Source organism: Narcine bancroftii, chromosome 12 (assembly GCF_036971445.1).
Source record: "Narcine bancroftii isolate sNarBan1 chromosome 12, sNarBan1.hap1, whole genome shotgun sequence".
Taxonomy (NCBI): Eukaryota; Metazoa; Chordata; class Chondrichthyes; order Torpediniformes; family Narcinidae; genus Narcine; species Narcine bancroftii.
Window position 1 is genome coordinate 44,779,447 of NC_091480.1, and position 19,681 is coordinate 44,799,127.

At 44.7% G+C, this 19,681-nt stretch overlaps 1 protein-coding gene across 4 annotated transcripts in view; it reads right to left on the reverse strand.

Moving 5' to 3' along the window:
- Positions 1-6,446: 6,446 nt before the first annotated feature.
- hagh (hydroxyacylglutathione hydrolase) overlaps positions 6,447-19,681 on the reverse strand; it is a 46,791-nt gene continuing 33,556 nt past the window's right edge. For 3 of the 4 annotated variants that reach the window (XM_069907093.1, XM_069907091.1, XM_069907090.1), the window contains 4 exons: positions 18,978-19,081; positions 11,720-11,821; positions 9,644-9,723; positions 6,447-7,775 (listed from right to left, as the gene is read on the reverse strand). In XM_069907093.1, coding sequence (XP_069763194.1) covers positions 7,676-7,775; positions 9,644-9,723; positions 11,720-11,821; positions 18,978-19,081 — 386 coding nt within the window. In that variant the 3' untranslated portion in view covers positions 6,447-7,675. The remainder of the gene's footprint in view (positions 7,776-9,643; positions 9,724-11,719; positions 11,822-18,977; positions 19,082-19,681) is intronic. The other variant, XM_069907092.1, reaches the window with a different exon arrangement.

Sequence of the window (19,681 nt, forward strand, 5' to 3'; positions counted from 1 at the left end):
CCTTCGCCCGGACCGGGGCCGGGGCCGCTGCTGCTTCTATATTGAAATAAACTGTATAAAAGTTGGGTGAGCCCTAGTGTGTGTGTGTATTCCCAGGGTAAGGGGAAGCACCCAACATTGCATTGTTGTATAATAAATGTTCTTTGTTCTCAATTTTTGTCTCGAGCAATTTCTGTGAAGGTACTTCTGTTTCTCACAAAACTGTCTGTGGGGAAAACTAAGTCCTGGCTCAATATGTGACCCCTTTTTCATCGAGCTCTAGCACCAACCACTGCCAGAGATGTAGAAGACATGTGTAATGCTATCAATTAGACCTGAAAGGCCAGACATCAGATTAATAGGCTTTAATCACTATAAACCTACAGTCATATCTTACCTGCTGTTGACCTGATCCCAAGTCAGTACCGAGGGAGGGGATTGGGCGATATCACCTTTATTAGGAATCTTGGAGGTGGAGGAGTTACAGTATCAAGGGTGGGCCAACCAGTACAATGTCTGCAATACAGTGTTCCACTACATTCACTCCTTCTTTTGAAACAAAGACCAGTGGGATGAAGTGTCAGAGTCCATTCAGAGTCTATTTAAAGGTTCAGCTTGTCCAGTGGTTTTGTCCATCAAACTGACCGTCGCTGTGGTGTAGCTGTTGGCTCCAAGGCAGTGCTCTGTGTGATGGGCTGTGATTCGGATGGCTGAACAGAATCAAATGGGGCTGGTTCATGGGGTGGGGGTGGTGTGGGTTGGTTTGGGGCAGTGCAGCTGGTGCTGATGGTGGGGTCGGATCCTTGGCCATGTCTCTGCTAGTCACCGAGAAGGGGGGGGGGGTGCTGGTCGATCGACCATGGTCGGTTCAGCAAGTGCCTCAGTTACGGGGGGGCCCTGCATAAGTCAGGTTCTGGACAGAGACAGTATCCATCCTGGTACTGCATGTAGGCATATTGTGGGTTCACATGGAGGAGTTCGACCTTCTCGACCAGAAGATCTGCTTTGTGTCTCCTGTTACGTCCAAAAGACCCCAAAACCCAGCAGCAATAGATATGCACCAAGACAAAGGGTTACTTAAACAAAAGTTGCTTTTAATTATCTTTGAACATGTAAATACTGTAACTTATCTCTATTTTAACTCACTTAAATGATTTAACCCCCCCTTCTAATGTTAAACACACGTGTGCATAATGTATGTGTAATTTCAGCAAAGTTGTTTGGTTCACAGTCCAGTCTCACTGGTTGCAGGCAATTCTTGTACTGTGTACAGAAGTTAACATTAACAAAGTTCACCAGGGTTTGGTGCTTAACAGGTAAATGGTAACCACTCAGAAGGGTTCTTGTTGGTTTTCAGAGAGAGAGTTTTTCTTGTTTCAGGTCACCATAGAGTTCCTTTCTGCTTCTCCTATTCCAAGGGAAACACCAGACAGCCACTCCTCTCCTTTGACCAGGCCGTCTTCCCCTCTCTGAGAGCAAAGCCTGCTTTTTTATCTGCTCTCTGCCTGCAAAAATCACATGACCTTCCATACAGCAAGTTCTGTTTTCCAGGCAAAGCTGCTACTGCATGTTGTTACGTTTGTTGCCCTCTTTGCAAATGACAGTCCATCATGAGTCTGAGTACTCTTGCAAAAGCTTCTGCAAACATTCTGTGTTTTAAAGTGTTTGTGTGTGACCTGCTCTAACAAAGCTTTCCCAATTTATCTCCCAAACACCTATATACTCTGTCACACTCCGAAGGAGCCCAGGTCCTTGGGTCGTCAGCCAGACAGATAGCATTGTTCCCAACGCCAACCTCCTGGGGAAGGAGAATAATTTTCATGTGGGGTCACATTTGTCACCATACACAGGAGGGATCTGGTGGCATGGAGCGCCTCTGGTAGGACCTCTTGCCACTGGGTGATGGGCAGCCTTTTGACTTGAGAGCTAGGAGGACTGCCCTCCAAATGGTGCTGTTTTCCCTTTCAACTTGGCCATTCCCTCAGGGGTTATAGCTGATGGTCCTACTTGTGGCTATGCCTTTTGCCAGCAGGTATTGGTGCAACAACTCACTCATAAATGAGGGACCCCCCCCCCCCCCCCCCCCCACACCCAGTCACTGTGAATGTAACTTGGGTATCCGAAGAACATGAATAGGTTACACAGAAATTTAATGATGGCTGTGGTTATATCTGGGCAGAGGATAGCGAACGGGAATCTTGAGTATTCATCAACAATGTTGAGAAAATACACGTTCAGGTTCGTGGAGGGAAGGGGGCCCTTGAAGACGTTTGAAGGGGAGGGTGGCCTTGATTAGGTAAGCTCTCTCCAGCCGGTAGCAGTGCAGCTTGCACTCCATACAGACCTGGCAGTTGCGGGTCAGCTCCCTGATGTCCTCAACAGAGTACAGAAGGTTGCAGGCTCTTACAAAGTGATAGAGCCTGGTGATCCTGGGGTGGCAGAGGCTGTTGTGTAGGGCTTGGAGGCGATCTGCTTGTGCAAGATCTCACAGTTGTAGGTGGACAGTTCAATTCTCCACCTCAGGATCTTGTTGTTCTTAATTTTTCCCCGCTGTTTGTTGTTAAACATAAATGTGACTGCAGGGTGTCAGCAGGGTGAATGGTTTGCCGGGTAGATAATGCCTCCAGTGCTGCATAGGTTCCACTATGGCCTGGGCCTCTTTCTCAATGGCTGAATGCTGGAGTTCGGGGCCCTGGAGGGTATGGGAGAAAAATGCCACCGGCCTGCCCACCTGGTTCAGCGTGGCAGCCAGGGCAAAGCCGGACGTATCGCTCTCCAACTGAAATGAGATGGATTCATCTACTGCGTGCATCGCCGCCTTGGCATTGTGGCCTTTGATGTGACTGAAGGCCACGTAGGCTTCTGCCGACAGGGGAAAGTGGCAGTTTTTACCAGGGGGTGGGCTTTGTCTGCGTAATTTGGGACCCATTGTGCAGAGTATGAAAAGAACCCCAGGCACTTTTTCAGGGCCTTGAAGTTATGGGGGAGTGGGAGCTCCAGCAGGGGTCTTATACGCTCTGGGTCGGGTCCAATGACTCCATTCTCCACCATGCACCCTAGTATAGGCAGACGCAAAGTGCAGAACACGCATTTCTTCTGGTTATACGTGAGATTTAGGGCTTTTACTGTCTGGAGGAATTTTTGCAGGTCATAGATGGTTATGTCTTTCAATCCTGAGTGCAGAGATTAGGGTAGAAAGACAAAAGCATGATGCTATGTGATTTGGTGAGAAAGGACAGGCAGGGACAAAACATAAAGGCAGCTAGTTAGAGGGGTTGAAATGTTTCTATTTCAGTGCTAGGAGTATTAGGAATAAAGGGGCGTGAACATAGAGCATGGATCAGGACGTAGAACTATGATGTTGTGGCCATTACTGATACTTGGCTGGAGGAAGATACTGGAAGAATAGGATGAGAGATAGCAAAGGTGGGGAGTAGCATTATTGGTCAAGGATAGTATCACAGCTATAGAAAGGGAGGACACTGCAGAGGGAGACTGAGTCGGTCTGGGTGGAAGTCAGAAATAGGAAGGGAGCCATCACCGTGCTGGGAGTAGTCCTGTAATTCCATGGGCTCTCATCTTGTTCAGCAGCCTTGTGTGGCACCTTGTCAAAGGCCTTTTGAAAGTCCAAATACACAACATACACTACATTTTCCCTGTGCATCCTACTTGTGATCTCTTCAAAATTTGCCGTAGGTATGTTAGCCATGATTTTTTTTTCCTTTAAGGAGATTTACTTGCTGACTAGGGCTATCTTGCCATGATTTTTTTTCCTTTAAGGGGATTTACTAGCTGACTAGGGCCTATCTTGTCATGCGCCTCCAGGTATTCCAGAACCTGATCCTTGACAATCAACTCCAACAGCTTCCCAACAACTGGTGTCAGACTCATAGGTCTATAATTTCTTTTCTGCTGCCTCTCTCCCTTCTTAAACAGCAGAGTGACATTTGTAATCTTCCTGTCCACCAGAATCCATTGATTTCTGCAAGATCTTTACCAATGTCTCCACAATCTCTGCAGCAACCTCCTTCAAAACCCAAAGGGGCAATCCATCTGGTCCGGGAGACCATTTAGCTTTTCAAGTACCTTCCCACTTGTGATCTTGTCTGCACTCACTTCTCTTCCCAGAAACCCATGGGAGTCGGTTATGCTACTAATTTCTTCCACATGAAGACTGATCAAAAACATTCATTCAGTTCCTCTGCGATCTCCTTGTCTCCCATTACAATCTCTCAAGCATCATTTTATATCGGTCCTTTGTCTACTTTTGTCACAATGTATTTATATTTAAAAACTTTTAAGTCTCCCCTTTGCTAACTTCTTTTCATAATTCATCTTTTCCTTCCAAATCACCTTCTTAATTCTCCAAGTTTTTCACGTTTCCCACACCTCCATCTCCCCACTAATTTTTGCCTCCTTGTCTGCCCTCTCTTCTGCTTTTACTTTAGCTTTAACTTCCCTCATCAGCCATGATTGTCCCATTTTTCCCATTCACAAATTTATTTCTTTTTGGTGTGCCTGTCCTGCACTTTCCTCATTTCTCACAGAAATTCACCCATTGCCGATCTGCTATGTTCCCCATTTGTGTGTTTTTGCAATCGACTTTGGCCAATTCCTCTCATGCGACTGTCATTTCCTTTAATCTACTGAAATACCGATACATTGGAGTCTTCAGTCTTTTCAAATTTCAAAGTGAACTCAATCATATTGTGATGACTACCTCCTTTACTTTAAGCTCTCTCAATACCTCTGGTTCATTACACAGCACCCAATCCAGGACAGCCAATCCCCTGGTGGGCTCATCAACAACATGTTCTAAAAAGCCATCCCATAGACCTTCCACTAACTCTCTCTCCTGAGATCCCACACGGACCTGACTTTCCCAATCTACTTTCATGTTAAAATCCCCCATGATTATCGTAATGTTGTCCTTCTGACATGCCTTATCTATTTCATTGTATTTTGTAGGCCACATCCCAGCTGTTGCTTGGAGGCATGAAACTACCATTAGGGTCCTTTTACCTTTACCATTCCTTAACTCAACCATAAAGATTCTACCTCTTCTGGCCCAATGTCCATTCTTTCCAATATGGCTGTTTACCAGCAGAGCCTCACCCCCCCCCCCGCCTACTCGCCTATCCGTTTGATACACTGTTTATCCTTGAACGTTTAGCTCCCAATGGCATCCATCTTTTAGCCAAGACTCAAGTAATGGCTGCAAATGTTCTCCTCTCCACAACTGTAGCTGTACTGCAAGATCATCCACCTTGTTTCTAATACTGTGTGCATTCAAGTATACCTTCAGACCAGTTTTTGAATGTACTGTGTCTGTCATCCTTGCTGCACACTATCTGCACACTACACTGTCTTCCTCCTTCCCACCCCCGTCAAATTAGTTTAAACCCTCCCTAACAGCCAAATTAAACCTGCCTACCAGGATATTGGCCCCCTTTGGGATCAGGAGTAACCTATCCTTTTCTAGGTCATACCTTCCCCAAGAGATCCCACTGATCCAAAAATCTGAGGCCCTGCCTCTGTACCATCTTCTCAGCCTCGTATTTATCTGCCTGATCTCACTCTTTTTGCCCTCACTAGCACGTGGTGCAAGCAGTCCTGAGATATTCACTCTGGAGGTCCTGCCTCTTGGCTTTCTTCCCAATTCCCTCTTCAGGACCTCCTGACATCTTGTCATTGGTACCTCTTTGATAGTAGAATGCTCTGGACCTGATTGGAGACATCCTTTACCCTGGAATCAGGGAGGCAACACACTACCCAAGCGTCCTCATCAGGCTCAGAATCTCATCTGTACTCTTCACTATAGAATCTATTGCATGCTTCACTCTGTGTTACAGAGCCAGGCTCTGTGGCAGAGACCCAGTCATCAGGTCATCCTCCCCAGAATGATATACTGGTTGTTGAGAGGTGAAAGAAGGGTTTGGTTTCTATTTGCTCCTAAAGCTGTACAGATCCAGAAAGGTGATGAGACAGAATGGGTGATCTTTGACTTGTGGTATTGTTTTCAAATGTCACAGAGATGTATTATGTGGCTGAAAATTAGGACTGATCTTTAAGAACACTGGAATTGAAGATGTTGGAGTAAGAGAAGTCAATGTTAAGCTGTGCCAAAAGATTGGAAACCCCAGTGATTGTTTGAAATACAAGCATCTTGACAAGACTATTATCTGTCTTTAATTGGCTTCAACTTGATGCTGTTTCCCTGATGTGAGATTTTTGCCCAATTACAATGGTAGTATGAAATCTCATTAGGATGGATTGTGTATAGAAGATTGCCAACAGATTCATTGAATTCTGAATGCTGCTATGTTTAAAAAGCAATTCAGAACATTTTTACTCGTACAATGGAAATTACCAGCACTGCCTTGGTCGGTTTCCTTTTTTTAAAAAAAGGACAGTTCATCTTTAACTCAGCAATTGAAATATTTTGATGCAAAGAATGCACATCACAATGAACAACACAAAGCATTTTATTTACTTTTTTTGGTAACTTTACAACATTAACATGGATTCCAAAAATACGATCAAAAGCACACACTATCAGAGGATAGATCAGGAGGGAGCAGAACAAATTCTCTCCCAAATCTGTGGCTGAACAGAACTGTGGAATAATTAAAGTCCCTCAGAGATTGAGACATGTGCTAGTTGATCTAATCTATGCCGAAAGAAGTAAACCTGGTTAAAGAACAAATCTGTAATAGTTGTAAGTTTACAAAGTTTACATTCAACCAAACAGTTAATTTGGGTTAGAGTCCAGGCTCAAGGCATAGTTATCCTTGGATCCGGATCATACCATGGAGAAGAGCTGGTCAGTACTTTTTATTATGACTTGCATTCTTTAGTGGCTATTACAGACAGCCCTTAACAAAAATGTAAACAAATTTCCAAGAAGGAAGTAAAAAATAAACTTCATCTCTAACCTAACAGGAAACCTTGCATAAATTCAGCAGGTGCAGTAGAACAGTTGAGATGCCAGAATGAAAGGAAGGGAACTCGTGTTCATGTTCATGTATCACTCTTATCATTTAATTCTTGCAGTTTTAATTTTGAGAGCAAAATGTTAACTTGACATTTTTAACATGAATTAATAAGCCAACATTTACATTTAAATGTTTACACAAGAGCAAGAGAAGAAAATATTTTAGTATTTAAGATTTTAGTTTGCATCTTCAAAGATTGTAAATAAATGAGATAAAAGCCTCAAGTGGCTGCTTCAGACCAGGGAAGGAATCATATTCTTGAACAAAGTGCTATAATCAGATTTCAATTTAAAAAAAAGTGATCTTTGCAACCATAATCTCCAGCAGGTGTGGAAAGCCACAATCATTTTCAAACTGTAACACGTGAGCTAAGCTGCAAGGCTACTTTCCAACCCTGCCAAAGAGCCCATTACAAATATTCGCTTTTTTGTGTCTGTCCCGTTTTACTGAGGCAAATTTCAGTTTGAAGTAATTTTAGGACTTTAGGTGGATACAAAATCACTTAAACTACCTAACTTCCAGATAATGTAATCTACAATCAAAGTTACAGAATCTGTTACAAGTCACATTGATTTTTAACACAACGCATGCAAGTTAGATGTCTTATACTGTATATTCCATCTCAAATTTTGATTAACAGAAGATTCGTAACTAAACAACAGCAGATAATATTTTGAAATCTGCTTGTCCCAATCTTGCAGTTAATCCACCGGCACGTTAAAGCAATCTTTCTCCCTTCTGATTGCATTCATGGTAGAAATTGCATCTTTCTGTCCAGCGTGATCCTGAACACTCTTTTCTCTATAAAAATAAGGTTATTGTTTACTACATGTCCCGATGCTCAGATTTTTTATCAAAACTAACAACCTAACAAAAAATTATGGAAGATGTTGCTTTTTACAGTACAGGCCAGCCCATATATTCCTACCAAAATTTAAAAAAAAACTAACCCCCCCCCCCCACCCTCTATTTTTGTTTCCATCCATGTGCCTAAAAATGCCCCTAATGTTTCAGCCTCCACCACCACCCTGGCAAGGCATTCCAGGCTCCCACAACTGTTTATTAAGAAAACCTTACCCCTGGCATATCCCCTAAACTTTCATCCCTTCAATTTGTACAGACATCCTCTGGTTTTTGCTGATCCTGCCCTGGGAAAAAGGTGCTGGCTGTCTACCTTATGTATGCCTTTCTGAATCTTGTAGACATCTATTAAGTCTCCTCTCATCCTTCATTCCAAAGAGAAAAGTCCCAGCTCTGCCAACCTTGCCTCTTAAGATTAATTTCCCAATCCAGGCAACGTCCTGCACCCTCTCCATAGTTTCCACATCCTTCCCATTATGGAGGTGACCAGAAATGAACATAATACTCCAAGTGTGGTCTCACTGGAGATCCGTGGAATTGCAACTTGACCTCTTGAACTCAATCCCCCAACCAATGGAGCCCAACATCCCATAGACCTTCGTAATTACCCTATCAACATGTGCAGCAACATATGTATGGATTTGGACCCCAAAGTCCCTATGTTCTTCCACAATGTTAAGTATCCATCCATTGACCCGGTACTCAGGCTTCAGGTTTGCCCAGATTGAACTCCATATGCCATTCTCTGCATCCTGTCTATATCCTCCTGTAAACTTTGACAAACTTCAGCTCCATCCACAACTCCTCTACTCTTTGTATAATCTGCAAACAAGGTCCTGGAGGTATCAGGTGAAGGGATAGAATGAGTGTCTCACCCTAAGCAACTGCGGGGTGAAGAGTCGGTGGGGGAGTACATGGGAAGAAGTAGGGAAGTACATAAGAAGAAGGTAGGGCAGGCATGACAGCATCTTAATGGGGTGAGAAGATTGAGTGAGGATGGGAAAGGATAAGTGGAGGTAAGAATTGGGTTGGGGAAGGTGTGACCAATGGAGTCTGTCAGAATGTGGGGGGGGGGAATAAACATGATGATAAACATGGATGAGTGTGCCAGTTCAATTAACATGGAAGAGCTTGATCTCCTATTGACTTCAATTCCCAGACATTGAACCAAGACCTCTAGTGGTAGCTGGTGTATGGGCATTGTGAACCTGAAGATCCTTCAAGAAAGATGTGGTGAACGGTTTCTGGCCTGTTTACAAACCTTTTGGAATGACTAGTTTGTTGCCGTAGGATGAGTTTTAGGTTGAAGATTTACACTGACAATTCTGAGCAGAATCCTAATGGTTTCTGTTTCCAGAATTCTGTTTGATTTCCAGCATCTACTCTGCAGTAACATTTTTCTTATAACATTCCAATCCAATGCATTAATGATCTTGGTGGTCATTCCTAAAATGAAGATTGGGTCCAGACTTCACAGTGACTTTTTTCCTTCTTTCTTTACCAATATTCTTTGATTTCACTTAACCTTGATTTCCCACTATATTTCTTGATGATCATTTACAGACTGAAGAATTAATGTTCACTGATATGTTATCCACTCAAAGAACATCGACTTCAGCTCTCTGTTGATGCTCGACATTCTTTCTTGACAACTAAAGTAATTTGTGCTCATTTGTTCTAAGGGCACCAACTCTTTAAAACAAGTCTTAAACTAAGAAAGGACTTTCTCTTCTTAATTTGGCAATAATTGTATTCTATGGAAAGAGATGCAAGAGTGTTCAAGACTCTTAACAAGGATTTTTCCATACCTGACCCTCATGAAAGGGTTATAACTGAATTCTTCTCTAATGGTGGATGGGATGGTAGGATGTCCAAGATCATAGTGTTTCTAAAATAGATTAAAGAAACTGATCAAAGTTTAAGATTTAAATTTACCAAACACTGAATACAATTTACCTTGCATTGTAACTCTGAGTCGTTACAGAATACTCTTTTTAAACACATGGATTTCCTCAGCTACAGACCACAATCAGTGAGGATTGGTAAAAACATCTCCTCCACAATCTCCATCAGTACTGGAGCATCACAGGGCTGCAATCATAACCCCCTGCTATACTCCCTACTTTCCTCTACCACCACCCTCCTCTGCCTGGCAGAATTTGTCTTCACTTTAAATAACTTCTCCTTTAACTCACTGCTGTACCTCTCTCTATGACTGCGTGGCTGAGTATAAGAACACCATCTACAAATTTGCTGACAATAGTGGGTTGTACAATAATTTTTTGGGATTCACTATCTCAGAGGATCTTTCCTGGACTCAACACATGAATATCTTCATGAAGAAAGCACGCCAGTGCCTCAACTTCCTCAGGAGTTTGCAGAGGTTCTGTATGGCATCAGAAACCCAAACAAATTTCTAGAGGTGTGGTGGAAATTGTGCTGACCAGCTGCATCACGGTCTGGTGTGGGGACACCGATACTTCTGCATGTAAACCACTGCCAAAGGTAGTGGGCACAGCCTAGGACATCACAGGCACAACCCTCCTAACAAAGAAAACATCTATGAAGAATGCTGTTATTGGAGAGCAGCAGCAATCATCAAGGATCCACACCACCCAGCACACGCTCTTGTTCTTGCTGCTGCCATCAGGAAAGAGGTCTATGTGCCACAAGATTCGCACCACCAGGTTCAGGAACAGCTGCTACCCCTCCACCATCAGACTCCTCAGCAACAAACTCAATCAGGGACTCATTTTAGGACCCTCACTTTTGCACTTTATTGATTGCTTATTTCCTCTCTGTATTGCACAGTTGTCTACATTTCTTTATTTGTTTTTTTTTTGCATAATCAATACGTAGTAATTCTGCCTCGCCCGCAGGAAAAAGAATCTCAGGGTTGTACGTGATGTCATATATGCACTCTGACAAGAAATCTGGATATAGATTCAAGCAAAATCCTGCCTTGCCATAACAGAATTTCTTTTTCTGAAGATCCACAAAGCTAAAGCTGAAACAAATGTCTTCCAAACTACTTGTCCAAGTATGCTTGCTTGTTCTTTACTGTCAGGGCAGTCATCTCCCTGCCCTTTACTCCTTTGGCCACATCTGATGGAAGTGAGAAACGGAATAGATTTAACAACTCAGGAAATGTGTTTGCCTGAAGTCAAGTTTATCGTCATCTGATTGAACAAGTACCACCCGATAAAAGTGTTCTCTGGTCCTCAGTGTAAAACACGCAGACACACAACCAGAGATAACACACATGCAGAACAAGGATTCATAGACATAAATAAATATTGTTTCATGAATATCTCGAATGGTTAATGCGAGCAGGTCCTTTGGTTGTTCAGCATTCTCACTGTCTGTGAAGTATTGACCTGTCTCTTGAAAGAAGTGGTCTTGAGCCTATAGTCCAGGATACCATGCTGCTCGGAGGTCCACCCTTCAGTTGAAAAACAAGGCATTGTCTTTTGCTTCAATGTTTAAATGTATTTATTTGAAGATATTGTTTAAAAGAGAAGCTAGTAATTTGCCATAATGTCTTAGATTTATTCAGGCCTCGGGCAATTTGAAACAAAACAAATGTAATTACAGCCCTACTATTTGTGCGAAAATATTCCATTGTCTGAAAAGCAATATGAGATTCTTGAAAATTCATGATGATAAATAAGATATATCATAAACATAACAAGATAGGCCATTGAGCCCATACTATCCTGACTGGTTGACCGCTTGTGATCAATTAATGGCTGAAACATACCACTGAAATCAAATACTCAAGCCAATGTTTCATTATAATTATACCATCAATGCTCCAAAGTCACGGGATGAAGCAAACAGCTGAACTGCTGGGAATTCAGGCTTCATTTAAGTAGCAAACTTACCTTGGCCCAAGCTAATTTCTGTTTGATCACTTCATTGTTTGGTTCAACATGGCGTGCAAATTTCAGATTGTTGATTGTATATTCATGCCCGCAGTATACCCTCTGAAAATAAATACCACATAAGCAACCTTTCAAAATACAATATCACCAAATGCAATGAAATCTCCAGCATCAAAAAAGGAAATGGTATGTCATTGTACCTATATTTAAATGACATTTTCCTGGTTGTGACCAATCAAGAGCATCCAGTATTGCCTCAATATCCTTGACAATGTTGTCGATGAATCGGCCGAATCATTTGGTAATGTCATGGCCTTTGAGTCAGAAGCCAGATGCTCAAGCCTGACAGAGTTTTTGTCCAACTTCAGACAAGATCAAGTATTGCTGTTTCTTGCTGGTACACAGTGATATGGATGACCACATCCTACCATTCACAGAGCAGCAGGTGCAGCTCACACTGGGAAACCAGCATCCCTTCCTCACTCAGCCATTCCCTGGAATAAACATTAACCTGGTCGTTTGCTCATTTCCCATGCGAGGGAGCCAACAAAACTGCATTAGGCAGTGATTCTCTCTAAAATATTCCAGCGCCTGCTAAAGAGGTTCTGAAGGGATAGTCAAATATTGTGTATGAAACCAACCCTTCTACTGTTTCACAATATAGATGTTGTAATGATAATGTGACACCAGTTCTTTGTGAGGCATCTGTGCTTGGACAGATGCCTCATATTGTATGTGAGACACAAGCTGCTGCATGTGGTACAACAGGCCTTGAACAAAATTCATCACTGTCAAGCAAAGAGAAAGCAGCTCGAGAGCCAGCGTGGCTATCGGAAAGTTGCTATTGGGGCCAGATGATCAGGGATGTGGGTGGGGTGCACACAGCAATGGAAATTATGAGGGAGGTTAGGGTGGCAGTGTTTGGAGGTTTAATCTAAGTTGTTGATGGTTTGGACTGGTCAGAATAGTGATTAACCAGGGGGAGAAATAGCAGAGGGGGCAATTATATCTTTTTTTTAAGAGAGAGAGGAGTGACAGGTGGCCTGAGAACATCAAACGCATTGAGGTGGTGGAAATATAATTAAAAAATACTTGGAAGAAGGTAAGAGGCTCAACTAAATAGAGGCAAAGCTAATACATGCTTCTGAGCACAGTATAATTTTACATAGGTGAAGGTACCATGATTTAATTTTTATGGCCTAATTTGGAGAATAGTAGAACTTTAAGGATTAGTGGTTTGAAATTTAGATATTACAAGCCCCTACTTTCTAGAATTGTTTTAAAAGCTTAGTCTGGAAATCTGCATAAAATAATTCATTCTGACAAAACTTTTTTTTATAAAAAGATCAACTGGGAAACAATTTCTTATATGAACATAGCTTAGTCAAGACTGACCTGCCAAAAACATGAACTGCAAACATTAGAACAGCGCTCCTGAGCTGGAGAGAGTGCCTCAACTTGACCAACATTAAACTTAACAAGTACGGGGGTTGGGGGGGGTGAGCACAATTTAAGAAAATAATTTGGAAGCTTTGGAGAAAAATCAGGCAAAATTGTTTAGGAAAAGTAGCCAGGTCCAATTCCATTCTTAAAAAGTTTAGTCACGTGCTAAAGAAGAAGCAACGAAGAGCAGGATTGTGTATTGGACAATATTTACTTGGGTGTAGAGAAGGCAAAGCAGAAAAGGGTTCGTAAAATGGGAAATGTTGGAAGCTGCAGCAAGAGGGAGGTTAACAATGGTCAACCTACCCAGCTGGTGGGCTTCTGCAGGATGAGCTGCAACTGTACTGGTGGATGTGGATGACCTGAAGGGGCTTTAGTTATGAAAGGGGAAAGAGCAAGGGTTTCAGATCAGTAGGGAGAGGAGACATTTGTAAATAGTGTAGGTGAAAAATATTAGCTGTTGGAGCCAATAGTGATGCTGAGTTTGCAGAATATCTAATCCAGTCTGGATGCACATTTGGGATATTTATGGAACAGCAAAGTTCAAGGGTGCAGACAGGAAACAAGGAGGTTTGACGTTACTAATATTATTTTGCTGAAAATCTATGACACCAAAATAGAAGTTGCAATGGGTATGGGGAGTAAAAAGGAACATTGTCCAAAGAATACTCTGGCAGAACTCAACAGCCATCTTAATACTAGAAAAGTAGTCATATGGTAAGGTCTTGGAGTGTATCTGACCTCAGTGAGCAGCTAAAATTTATAAATGTTAGGGGCAGTTGCTTGTATAGAGGTGTGGTATTGGTTGACAATGTCATGAAATGAATGTTCTGTGTATAGTGCAATAGAGTTAAAGATGTTGGATACTTTGAAACAATTATAACTGTATTATGAAAGGAAGAGTAGACTTTTAAACAATTGCTGTGACTTATTAAGAAATGGGTATTGGGTATTGGTTATTGGGGACCCACCCCCCCCCCCGCCCCCCGCCCCCCGCCCCCAGACACGTTAGCTGCAACTAACAACATTCCAGACAACTATCCGTTATTACCTCTTCCATAAAGCCATCTCCTGCTCCTCTGTACACAATAGAGCTATTATCTGCCATTACACATAATGAGCTATCAGACGCAGCCCATTCATAAACCAAAACAGCTGACGGCACTACAAGCTTGTCAAACAGAATGTGGAAACATCAAAAGCCTGTTTCAGTATCTAAAATTCAGCTAACCCTGTTAAAGATAATGAATATGGGGAGATCCCTGGGGAAGTAACATTTACATGTGCCAAGAAGCAGACTAACAGTTCTGCACAGTCTTAAAGGATCCTTTGAACTACTGTATCATGTCTGCCACAAATTAATATCTTTCAATTATGTCATGTACATATAGAAAGCCAATGAATGATAACCATTTTCCTGTCTTTAGAAACGAGCAAACATGGACTCTAACACCTCAGCTAGCTTGAAATAATCCCCTCAAAGGAATGGTTACTTAACCAAATGCAGCAAAAAAATGCCTTATTGTACTCTGTAACCTTGTACTTTGAATGAGGTTCAACAGTATTTGGGAGGCGACCTTGTCGACCCAACCCTATTTACTGCTCATTGCCGCTAGCGTGACTCTAATAAATTCTGTGTGTTGTACTTTGTGGTTTGGTTGTACTTCTTGTACCTTGACAGGGCTAGAGATTAATATAATTTACATTTTAATTTGTACTGTAGCGTTCATGCCATGTGAGCGTGGAGAATGACACACACACCAAAGCCTTGGAAACAAGACTGGTTTATTGCACTGGCCATCGCAGTTATATGGGCTCCAGGTGCTGATGTTAGGGTCCCGCGTCATCGGAGCACCAGCCTGGAATTGGCCAGCATTCCTGCCAGAGTTCCCCATCTTTCCACCGTGCAGGAGGTCACCCGAGAATGACAGCCGGTGACACCCCCATGGTCCGCCATTTTGTAGGCCAGTCCGCGTCTCCATGCACAGGCCTCTACACGATCCCAACCTCCATCCAGAACCGCCAATCGGGCCACTGTCCATTGCCTTGGGCAGTCTGCCCCCGAGTCACGGGGGAGGAGTGGAGACTGGCTCATTACAGTCCAGATATGCTGGTTTCAGGCAGTCAATGGTAAGTCTCCTCCTTACCGCCAGCGACCAGGATGAAGGTGGAGCCTTTATCCCTGATGATCCTGTAGGGCCCCTCAAAGGGCAGGCCGGTGTGCACCCCTCCTCACAAACATGTCCTGACAAGTCCCTGGGGACGTATTGTTTGGGCTGGCCGTGTGGTGGGGGTTGTTGCGGGACCAGGGACCCCAGTTTTCTCCGCAAGTTCTCAAGGGTGGTCGCTTGAACTTCCAAGCGTTTGTTGAGGGCCAGGAAATCCCCCAGAATAATTAAGGGTGCACCGGAGACTACCTCCGCTGCTGAGGTGTTGAAGTCCTCCTTCGGAGCAGTGCGAATCCCCAGCAGGACCCAAGGCAGTTCATCCACCCAGAAGGGACCCTTGAGCCAGGCCATCAAGGCTGCCTTGAGGTGCCTGTGGAACCACTCAACCATGGTCAAGCATTGGAAATCTGTAATGGCCCCACAATGTCAATACATACATGGCTGAACCTGCACCGCGCTTGTTCAAAGGTCTGTGTGGCTGCCCTTGTGTGAACTTGCATTTTGAAGGACTGGCAGTTTGTGCAGGTTTGGCCCACTGGCTGTCCTGCTTACGGAGGCCGTGCCAGACAAACCTGTTAGTCGTGGCTTGAATTGCAGGATGCACCAGGTTGTGAATGGCATTGAAAGCCTGGCATCTCCATGCAGCCGGGATGATGGGGCTGCAGACAGAGACGTCACACAGTAGTGTCAAGTTACCTGGGCTGATGGGGACGTCTTCTACCCTGAGTCCGGAGATGGCTGTCCAACTCACGGGGATCTCAGGGTCTTGTTGTCGCGCTTTGGCGAGGGCCACGTAGTCGACCCCGGGACAGGGTGTGCACTGACTCAATTGTGGAGCGAGACAGAGCATCGGCTACCATGTTGCTTTTCTCCATGATGTGCTGTATGTCCGTAGTAAATGCGGACATGTAGCCCAAGTGTCTCTGTTGTCGTGCCAAATGCTGGCCAGATACCTTATGGAAGGTGAAAGTCATTGGTTTGTGGTCAGTGAACACCATGAATTACCACCCTTCCAAAAAGTAACGGAAATGTCTAACCACCTGGTTGAAAGCACTGTATTTGAGCTCTGGAAGTTGGGGGTGGGGGGGCGCGGATGTGCCAGCTGCAAAAGGCCAAGGTCTGCCACTGGCCCTCAAATGAGGCCAGTGGGACATCTCCCACCGCTGTGCTGAAGGTGTTGACTGTCAGGGTGCTAGGTGCCTCCAGTCTGGGTTTAACAGGAGGGTGGTGTTGGCCAGCGCATCTTTGGTGTTCGGAAATGCCCCAGGTAATGTCTTGTGAGTTGAATATCATCAGCAGGTGGTAAAAGTTTATCATACTGGTGAATTCCTGTCGCACTTTTACCATGCATAGTTTGGCGAAGTGCCAGACTGCCACAACAATCTCAGGGAGGGGTGTGGCTTCGTGCTTGTTAATTCTTTGCCCCAGGAAGTCGATGGTGTCCAGTCTGAACTGGCACCTAGAGGGGTTAATAGTCACCCTGAACTCACTCAACCTGTGCACAGTTGTCTCAGGTGGGGGCGATGTGGTCTTTGCAGCTGTGGCTGGCGATGAGGATTTCGTACAAATAGATGAACACAGATGGGAGGTCCCGGCCCACTGTGTCCATCAGCCGCTGGAAAGTTTGTGCCACGTTCTTTAGTCCAAAGGGCAAGCGGAGAAGTTCAAACAAACCAAAGCAGGTTATGATGCACACTTGGGGACATCCTGGGGGTGAACTGAGATTTGGTGGCATCTCCAGATGAGGTCCACCTTGGAGAACCGTGCCCCGTGCAGGTTGGAGGTGGAGCATGGGATATCTGTTGGGCATGGTGGCCTCAATGAGGTGGCAGAAGCCCCACATGGTCTCCAACACCCCACTGTTTTTGACATATTGTGGAGGGGGGAGACCCAGGGACTGTCGGAGTGCCGCACAATCCCTAGCTCCTCTATTTTCTTAAACTCCTCCTTCGCCGTGCTGAGTTTCTCGGGCGGGAGCCCTGGCATAGAGTGGGGGGCCCTTAGTCAGAATGTGGTACCTTAGCCCTTGCTTTAGCTCGGCCGCAGAGAACTGTGGCACCACTATCGAGGGGAACTCTGGCACAGGATGCGGGTGAATATGTTGTCTGACAGTGTTATATAGTCAGGGTGGGGGGAGGGAGGGGGTAGCTTGGCTTCCCCCAGAGGCAGAGTCTGAAAGATTCTGATTTGCACCAAGCGCCGTCCTTTGAGATTGACCAGCAGGTCGGTCCCCAGGAGCAGTTACGCCACTGCCGCGAGAGTGAAGGTCCATGTAAAGCACTGAAGGGTGGTGGTGTGGGTACCAGAAGTCCAAATGGAGGAGCTGCTGGCTGCCCTCAGTGCTGGGCCGTTTGCCTTTGCAGGTGTGGAGGCCTGTGGGGTTTGGATGCTTATCTCAGTGCCCGTGTTGACCAGGAAACGCCTCCCCGACAGTAAGTCCCAGACACCGAGGAGGCTATCACGTGGGCCAAACAAGGGCATCAACGGGTTGGCCAGGGTATTTCCCGAAAGCCCACACGTGGGTGGCATCAACGGGCATCCACACCCCATCACTGCTGATGGTAGCTGAGCTGACCTGGGGTATTCACTTGCCTCTCCGCTGGACTTGATCTCTCAGGCAGCTGTTCGTGGGGCTTGCTAATGTGGTCTATGATGGCACTGGCTTTCTTCTTTGCTCTCCAGAGCATTCCACCAGGGTTACAATCCTCTGAGGGTCACTAAAGTCCTACTCTGTGAGCAAGAGCCGTATATCCTCAGGCAGCTGCTCCAGAAAGATTTGCTCAAAGAGGCAAGGCTTGTGGCCCTTGGTTAATGCGAGCATCTCACTCATTAGGGCGCAAGGGCCCTGTCCCCCAATCCATCCATATGCAGCAATCGAGCAGCGTGCTCGCAATGGGAAAGCCTGAAGGTGTGGGTTAGCAGCTCTTTGAGGGCCGCATATTTGCCTTGATCTAGTGGCTGCTGTAGGAAATCTACGACCCTTGCCAAAACCTTGCCTGATCGAGGGTGCTCATGACATGAAAGTAGTGGGTGTCGGCGTCAGTGATGCGGTGAAGCTGGAATTGGGCCTCGGTCTGCTCGAACCACACGTGTGGCTGCGACACCTAGAGCATCAGGAGCCTGAGTGAGACCAGGTGGATGGTCACTGGCTCTGCTTCATCCTCTTCTTCAGGTCCAACTGCTGGTTGGACCTGTTGGGGTCATCGATGTAGCATTCATGCCACGTGAGTGTGGAGAAGAACAACACGCTCACCAAAGCCTTGGAAACGACACTGGTTTATTACTCTGGCTGTCGCACTTACATGAGGCACCTGCCACTGTCGTCAGGGCCCCATGTCATTGGAGCGCTGGGCTGGAATTGGCAGGCGTTCCTACCAGCGTTCCCCATCTTATCACCATGATGGCTGGTGTCACACTCACCCCCCCATCAGATTTGCGCATTCGTTGACCATTTTGTTGGGCTAGTCTCTGTCTACGTGGACGGGCCGCTACAGTACAAATATAACAATGGATAAAGTGGATGGCATAAAGTTATGTAAAAAATTGTGCAGCTTGAATCTTCAACTGATTGCTGACATTGAAGTAAAGGAAGGGTCCAAAATAACATCTTAGTATTTTCAATCCTTGTTCAAAATTAAAACACTCACAGTTTCAGGTGGCAGGCTGCCCAGGATGTTGATCAGAGCTTGAAACATCTCCTCACCAGATCCTTCAAAAAATTTACCACAACCAGCAACAAAGAGCGTATCACCTGTGGGGGAAAAAACCAAGACCAACCTTTGAATCAGAGAACTCAACAGTGAACTTTAAAACATGAACATGGGAGGTTGAGCAAGGAGAAGAAAACAGACCTTAAAAGAAATCAGTCTTTACAAAGGACAAAACTATAAGAGAAACTAAGATACTCGAAGAAAAATCAGAGGAGATAAAATGGTCAAAAGATTTCAGTGGTCAATGAGGCTTGTGCAATTTTTTTTGTAAGACATACAGCATAGTAACAGGCCATTTCAGCCCACGAGTTTGTGCTGCCCAACTTACACCCCATAAACCTACACCTCCAGTACATTTTTGAACAGTGGAAGGAAACCAGAGACTCGAGAAAACCCATGCAGACACGGGGAGAACATACAAACTCCTTACAGAGGACTCCGGTCCGCTCCTGATTATTGGTGCTGATTGCGCAGATCAGTTTACACTAAAATTTGTATTCTTCTATGGTTGAAATGTCAAGATTTGTTTCATTATGAACTGTTAACTTGCCAGAATGACTTGCCTTTTTAATACATTTTTTGTAGATTGCCCTTTCACTCTCTGTGCTGGTCATTGCGATGTTCAGTAGGTCAGTTAGCTG